Here is an 8,760-nt window from a genome sequence, read left to right as displayed (position 1 = left end):
ATTTACTTTCTTTTTATATGTCATAAATAAACTAAATTTTATTGTCCAGAGCGAAGTGAAGGACGTGTACACTATGAAAACTTTCAGTCAAGTGTGTAGTACATCGTACCTTGGTCACGTGTAATCAATTATCTGCCGCTCCTGTGATGTCGTGATGTTTACATTAACACGTGTTGTTAATCGCCGCAGTACGATTACGAAAACATTCAGCAGCAGATTTGTGTTTATGATTTACGGATTGTATACAGCAGATCGAAAAAAGTTCAAACCTAATTTGTTGTAAGATAAAAGGAATTCTTTCTTATTGGATTTATTACCTAAAATTTGATATTGTAATGGATGCATCATAGGTTTAAAAAAAAGTTAACCGCTTATCAGAAAATCTTTATGATTGAGTAAACAAAATTTTCGTTATTTCTTTTTGTTATGAAAGGCTCGATACTTCCACTTCCTAAAACTCTAAGACTAAGCTCCTTGATTCCTTTCTAGAGAGAAGCTACATCAGGAAATTACCTACAAAAGAATTTATTACTGGTTAAGAAATGAGATACCAGCAACGGATTACTCTAAGGTAACGCGAATGTTTTTGGGCGGGTTTGATGATAAGCAGGAGGAAAGAAAGCACAAGAATAAGTAAGTAAGTATTCGATATTATTGGAAAATATGAAAGAAGACGAGAATTTAAGCCACATTATTCTTATACTTCTGTATAATTTCTGTGAAGCATACCATTCAAGAAGCCCTAAGATATTTAAGTTTGTCTTCATCCGCATCAAAATTGCCAAAGTCTGAGAACGATTGTTGATCTTTATGTTTAGTGAAATAGGCAAGTAAACTAGCTTTTTCCTTTTGAGATTCAGCGAGGAGAACAATTTCCGTTTTAATGTTACCCGTAGAACTGGAGACGATATCTAATAAATTAGGTTTATATAAAGAGTAATACAAAGAGAGTAGCACGAATGGATGAATTGAGAAAAAAATTTTGAGGATATATAAGAAATCGATTATCGCACAAATTGATCTGAACCGTCAGTTTGATCATTTACGCCAAAATCATGCTTTACAAAACTTCATATAAAAAAAATGCTAAACTTTTTTAGGTCGTGATTTCATGTTACAGTCTCAGAATTTCGTAATTTTTAACATATCAGGTGATACAGTAAGAATGAACGGTATTTTATTAATACATGTGAGTGATAAAAAAATAAATACAAGTGCCACAATCAGAACGAACAGTGCCACTTTGAATTAATAATGTGGAAATAGATTTTTTTTTTTGTTGAAAAAAAATCGTGTGTATAGATGTATGGTAAAGATGATTATGTTTTAAAATGGTTTTGACTGCGTCAAATATCAATAAACTTAATGCAATTACATGAATTAGAATACTTTCATAAAAATTTTCATAGTGAAAATATCTTACAAGCTGATGAGGATACAGTATATCTTATATTTCAGATTTTGAATTATCAAGACTAGCAATGAACAAAGATCAGATGATAAAGTATATGGAGTAATGCCATCCATATATTGCCCCAGAAGTCTTAAATAGAGAACCATATATATCACCGTCCGATATTTAAAGTCTAGGTGCATTATTATCATCAGGAAAACTATCTTTTTACAATAAAAAACTTAGCCATATGTAGTGGGCAAGACCAGAATTTGGAAAGGGAACTCCTGAATGTTAAGCTTATAAATGTATGAATTCTAATTCAATTGAAAGACCACTAGCCCTATGAAAAAAAAATCATCCAATTTTTGTACAATGTTTGTTCAAGTCCGTGTGGAAATTGTACAATTATTGCAGATTTTTGGATAAAAATAGCTATGAAGTTTTTCAAAGCATATTAAAAGTATGCAATTTTTGTACAACTTAAATTTAGGATACAGAAAACATTCAATTTTTGTACAATAAAAATTGTGATTATTGTACAACTTGAAAATAGACTTAAATTTAGGATACGGAAAGCAATTTTTGGGTAATCCTACTATACTATTTTCCATCTTACCTGTATGGTTACATTTGACTACTTTTAGGGTCAAATAGACCACTTTTAACAATTACAAATAGATTTTTCTAAGTGATTTATGCAGTAAGGTTACACAAAATTCAACTGCATAATTGCTTATAAATGGGCATCTTCCAGACCCATTGGTGAAATTTTTGTATCATCTTGTACAGTAACTAAAAAAAAGTTAAAAACTTTTTATTAGGTTACATAATTAGTTCTGACTGGAATTATAATTTGGCCAGAATTATGCGGTAAAAATCAACTCTTAAAATTATATATGTTGATCACGTGATCTGATCGTCAAAATAAATATGACGATGCGAAATGTTTTTGTTTATGTTTTTTTAACCTTTTAACTTTTCTTCAACTTTCTTTTAAAATATCAGGTAAGAAAAACTTGTGCTTGTGTTCTTTATCTATTTATTTTCCTAACTTTTTACATTTTAATGTTACTAACTTGCTTTCTTCACTAACTTCATACTTTTTTATTTAATACTAATAATTTACTTACACTAATAATTTACTTTCTTCTTTGATACTACTAATTTACTTTCAAGTTACTAACATACTTTATTTTATTTTATTTTCTTACAAATTTTTATATTTATGATTATATCAAATTTAGTATTTTATTTATGAAATATTGTGTATATTTTTTATATTTTAAGTCAATAAAAATTCATAATTTCACTTTATAAATTGCCTGTTATTACTGTAAAATTTAACCTATAATTCCTAAAATATGGCCTAAAATTTGGCTCATAAATCACACAATAATTGTATAAATTCAGGTCAAAAATAGGATAATTATTGAATGAATTACCATGCAATAATTGTGTGATTTATTGCAATTTTTAGCACAATTATTGTATGGTCAAATATACAGAAATCGTAGTGAATTTAATTGAATGATTTTTCAACAAAAATCACACAGACTTTTTTCATAGGGTAGCTAAAGGATTAAAATAAATATTTCAATTTTGGTATAGCTCGATTGTAAATTCTCTAGATATGAATATTGTGGTCATAAAGGAAAAGAAATTAAAGCAGCATTTGAAGAAGCTGAAGAAAAAATATCAAGCATCTTAACTTTATATGAAAAGAATTCTGACGCTATATATACTAGTAGAGCTTTTGCATATAGCAATTTATGATATAGCAAAACTTGGGCGTGATACGGATTTTGATATATGAAAAAAATTAACGAATAATTTCTGATTTTTTTTACGAATATAATGAAGAATTATTGTTTGTACCGATTTTTTTCAAAATTTATGAAAGAATTTTGCGAAATAAACTTACTATAAAGAACTAACATTTTCTCACTGAAACAACACATAAAATTAATAAGTAATGAATACGCTCATAACTTACTACTGTTTTTTACTCTGGCTATTTTTAAAAAATGCTGAAAGCCCATCCTGTAAACCTATAATAAATAATAGTAATAAGCAACTTAATGAATTTCTTAGGAAACATAAACCACCTACAACAGCACAAAAGAAAGAAATTTGTTTGAAAAAAGTTCTATTCCATCTTCAAAAATATTCATATAGTGATATAATAAAATTTCATGTTAAAATTTTTAAATTCGTCGTAATTTATTTATGTAAATTAAAATTATAATTTTTAACGAACACTTCAGTAAATTCATTATAGTGATTAATGATTTACCGATTATTCGCTATGATATGCAAATATTTCGTTGAATTTTTGAAAAATTTAAAAATTTAAAATTTCACAGTTTACTGTATAGTAAGTACCCGGTATAAATTTCGGGGTTGACCTTGTACCGAATGTACCGTACCGCACTTCACATAGTACACATAATACCCTGGGTATTATACAAAATACCTGATTTAAATTTATATAATACCCGCGGGTACTTTGTGATATTGTGGATGGTAGGATATTATAAAGGGGGATATTATATCATGAGGGTATTTTGTGAAGGGAGTACAAATCATCATCATAAATATTACATTGTGATTTGAAGTATTTAATTATTATTTTATAATGCTTTTATTTATCTTCATGAAACCTGTAGTCCATTAGATCGTCCTTTTAATAACACTTATTAATATCTTTATCGTAGTAATGGATTTGTTAATACAAGAGTTATTTACTACTTGACCACAATTTTCACACTTTATTCATTCTTAATTTTTTTACGCCTCATCAAAGATTAGTAAGATTAGTGCAAAGGTAATATAGAAGATATGTTCTCAATTCAAAAAATATATCTCTTGATACATAATTAAATAAATATCGTTTAAGATAAAAGATAAATAAATTTTCTTTTTTGTTTTAAAATTTACTCAATTTAAAATTGCATAATAAACTTTTCAAAATTATTATTGATTTACGTATATACGATAAAATTTTTGATCCTTCAATGTTGGATCATCTTCATAATAATATGATCTTTTCCATACGGATAATAGTATGAAATACCTTATATTTATTTCATTTTCCATATTTCATTTAACCAATCACACAATATTATTATTTATCTTCCTAGCGTAAAGACAAAAAAAGCTTATGTGCGAACTATAATCTGTATCCAATGATTTCGTTAATTAAAAATATATTAATTAAAATTTTTATTCCAAACTAATTTATTTTTGATATATAATTTGGCAATGATTTTTTTATTGCTATTTATTTTTTTGAAAATACAGAACAAAAATAATTTTACTTCGCATTTTTCATTTTAACTATTTCGGGTTAGATTTATTTTTTATCAGCTGCTCCTTACGAATTTTCTTTGTTACAAAAATAGTAATTTTTGTATACAATAGTAATACAAATTTGCGCAATTTATTGAACTTTCGTTCAAATACATATTTTACTCCAATCACATGTCAGAGCTGATATTAAAGGTAAATTTTTGACACGTCAAAATTTTTAGGAACGGAATTTTACACAAATAATAATTATATATAATCTTAAATAGGAAAGTTCTTAAACTATTTAATCATAGGCTTACATTATAAAGTAATTATTAAGCTACCAATTAATATATTCAATTCACTAAATCTTCAACTTTACTTTCATCGTCAATGTCTAAATATTAGAAATATAAATATTATTAGTATACTTAAAATGTTATAAAGTAAGTGGTAAATTATATTTATAGTACCTCTTAATGGTATTGAATTTGATACTTCCAAGTCGATTAATTGAGAGTCACAAACTATTAAACAATAGGTTAATTATTATTTAAGTAAAAATAAAAATTTAAAAATAAAAATACCTTCATTATTAACATATGAAGTAATAATGGATGAATTAACGGGTTTTGGTAATAAATTACTAAATGTAAACGCTCTACTAGTATATACGGCATCTGAATTCTTTTTATACGAAGTTGAGATATTTGGTATTTCTTTATCAGCTTCTTCAAATCCTGCTTTAACTTCGTTTCCTTTATAACCGAATTCTTCTTCTTCTTCATTCTCACCTATAATAGTATTATACCAAAAATAAAATATATTCTTTAATTTTTCGGTTGTTGGTCTTTCATTTGGATTTGCATTCATGCATTTATAAGCTAATTTCTTATAAAATTCAGGAGTTTCTTTTCCAAATTCTGGTCTGAGTCCATTACATATGGCTAATGCTAAGCTTAAATCATGTTTCTTATTGTAAAAAGGTGGTTTTCCAGACGATAATTCAGCCATAATTACACCTACACTATAAATGTCGGATGATGATGTATGTGGTTCTCCGTTTAATACTTCTGGTGCAATATATGGCATTACTCCATATACTTTATCATCTGATTTTTGTTCATTTACTGGTCCAGATAATCCAAAGTCTGAAATATATTCGTTATCCCTAGTTTTTAAGACATTTCCACTATGAAAATCCTTATGTAAATATCCAGAGTTGTGTAAATTGTTTAAGTCATATAATATAACCCATAACAAACGAATTTTATTTTTCCACATAAAATCGTTAAAATTATTTAAGAGAATACTTCTCAAATTTCCTTTATCAGCAAATTCTATAATCATCATAAATTCTTTAGTTTCTGGGTCTTTAGTTAATCCATAGAACTTCAATCCGTTATTTTTAGATATATTCCAATGTATCTTAAGCTATGTTATATAATATAAGAGTATTAATAATGATTCTTAATATTAAATAATAAAAATAAATAAATTAAAATAACATAATATAAAAACGTACTTCATTTAAATATTTATTTGACATACTATATGATCCATTTAGCCTTTTCAAGGCAACATTCATAGATTTAGGTTCTAGTTTTTTCCAACTTCCATCACTTTGTTTATCATAAGATGATTTACCATCAATCCAAGTTGCGGAATATACTTTGGCAAATCCACCTTCACCAATTTCTTTTATATCTGTAAACCTCTCATATGGTACCCATTCAAGAAACTTGTAGCTATATTTATTGACCCATCCTGGCTTACAAATAGTATCTTTTATAAACTTATTAATATCAGGATTTTCACTTGTCCATCCTTCAATTATTCTAAATGGGTCACATTCTTTACACCATAATTCTTTAGTAAAGGGTTTATTACAATAAGAACAATTTTTGTAATTGGAATCTCTACCTGAGATATTTAATTTACTAAATTCGGTTTCCATTAGGTTATTTTCGTAATATATAGTATTAATAAAATTATCTTTTTTTTTGGAACGAAAAAAAAAAATTTTTTTTTTATATGTACAGTGCCTGGAAATAAGTCAGTAAGCACGTGACTGTAGATCATTTATTTGTTTAACTTTAAAACCAGTTTTGTCGATCATTTTATTATAAATTTGTCTCCAATTTTTTCCCATGCGTTGTTTAGAACCTTCTTTAACTACTATGTCTTGCAAACGAAGAGAACTTACAATTTTTGAACGTGGAGAAGTCATTGGAGCTTGGAAAATGTGGAGTAAGTGAACGAAAGATAGCTGAAGCATTAAATTGTCCCAGTTGTACCATTCATAAGGTTATTTCTACTTACAAGATACGTGGTGATGAAACACTCCCTCCTAGGACTGGAAGACCGCCTAAAATGACAGAAAGGGATGGCCGACATTTAATAAGAATTCTTAAAAAAGATAGGAAAATGACCCTTCAGGAGTTACATGAGAATTTCGTTGATTCTACTTCCACACATGTATGCAAAAAAACTTTACTTAATTATCTTCATGAACAAGGTTTTTATAGTCGAGTAGGAGTAAGAAAACCTCTTGTTACTGAAACAAATAGAATTAAAAGACTCAACTGGGCCAAAGAACGAAAATTATGGATAAATGAGTGGGACAGTGTTATTTGGAGCGACGAATCCAAATTTGAATTATTCAGAGGAAATGGTAGGAGATTGGTTTGGAGAAGGCCACATGAAAAATATGATATTGAGTGTTTAATACCTACAGTAAAGTCAGGTCAACAAGGAGTGATGGTTTGGAGATGTTTTTCAAAAAACAATCTTGGTCCATTAGTTAAATTAGAAGGTAAAATAACAGCCACAGTATATATGAATGTACTGGAAAATTATTTATTACCATTTATTAATAATCTAGACGATCAGGAAAATTTTATTTTTCAGGATGATAATGCCCCTATACATACTGCAAGGGTGGTTAAGAGTTGGGAAGAAGAAAATGAAGTAAACAGCCTTCCTTGGCCCGCACAGAGCCCAGATTTGAATCCTATAGAGCATTTATGGGATGAATTGGAAAGGCAGGTGCGGGCACATAAGCCATTACCAAAAAACAGGGAGAATTTATGGGAAATACTTCAAGAGGAATGGTCAAATATTGAAGCTGATAAATATCAAAATCTTATTAGTAGCATGCCTCGTCGTATCTCTGCTGTTATAAATAGTAAAGGTTACCCAACAAAGTATTAATAAAAAGTTGAAGGCTTTGTCTTTCAAATAAAAAAAAAGATATTAAATTTGGCGTAGTAATTTATGAATTATTTAATTTTAAAAATTCGCATTAAAATTGATCGACATCACGTGCTTACTGACTTTTTTCCAGGCACTGTATATATTTATAGTAATGAGTTACTAAAAAAGGATAATTAAATTTTTTTCCGGGCCGTATTTTTTCCGGTTCATTTGATCTGCTTAAAATACATCTTTAAAAATTCTAATAAATTCATAATTTTTTTCTTTTTCCCATAATAATTCTGAAATTTATTTTTGAGTAACGTAGTTATTTACTTATAATAACTAAAATTAAAATTATAATCCACAGCTCAATTAATATGGATGAAACCCAAAAAATTTATGGAAGTATGATAGTAAATATCAGGTAATGATAATTTAATATTCTTAATAATTATAATTATTTAATTTAATTTTTGTAGTTAAAAATATTAATAATTTTTTGTCTATTAAAAGTACCATGTTACAATTCCTATTATTGATTCAACTATTGAATCAGAAAATGTAGATGAAAGAGTAGTTTAAGACCCACTCTTCGTTGGAACGACCTGACTAATGGAGAACTAGTCGCCATAGCGGTGAAAGAACAAAGTGGATTAGACACTAAAGTAAAAACAAGGGGGAAGAGAGGAGTGAGAGAAATTAAAACTGCTTGTAACCCAATCTATAAATCGTTATCATTCTTACATATTTTAAATTTTAAATTACATCACTTCACAGCTGCATGATCACTTAATTTGTTTTTTTTTCGGGCCGTATTTTTTCCAGTTCACTGATCTACATCAGTTAGAGCTTATATATTGATGTTGAGAGTTTAGACT

The 8,760-nt window shown here is 27.7% G+C and overlaps 1 protein-coding gene across 1 annotated transcript; it reads right to left on the bottom strand.

The window, feature by feature from the left end:
* Positions 1 to 5,040: 5,040 nt before the first annotated feature.
* On the bottom strand, positions 5,041 to 6,641 carry OCT59_016029 (uncharacterized protein; the record flags this gene model as incomplete). Its single annotated transcript, XM_025311512.1, has 4 exons — positions 5,041 to 5,081; positions 5,158 to 5,211; positions 5,272 to 6,118; positions 6,210 to 6,641. 4 exons carry the CDS (start codon positions 6,639 to 6,641, stop codon positions 5,041 to 5,043), a joined length of 1,374 nt encoding a protein of 457 aa, XP_025170923.1.
* Positions 6,642 to 8,760: the final 2,119 nt, after the last annotated feature.

The sequence above is a fragment of the Rhizophagus irregularis genome, chromosome 24 (assembly GCF_026210795.1).
Source record: "Rhizophagus irregularis chromosome 24, complete sequence".
Classification (NCBI taxonomy): Eukaryota; Fungi; Glomeromycota; class Glomeromycetes; order Glomerales; family Glomeraceae; genus Rhizophagus; species Rhizophagus irregularis.
Note: the sequence above shows the minus strand (reverse complement) of the source record. Positions and strands in the feature narration are given on the sequence as shown.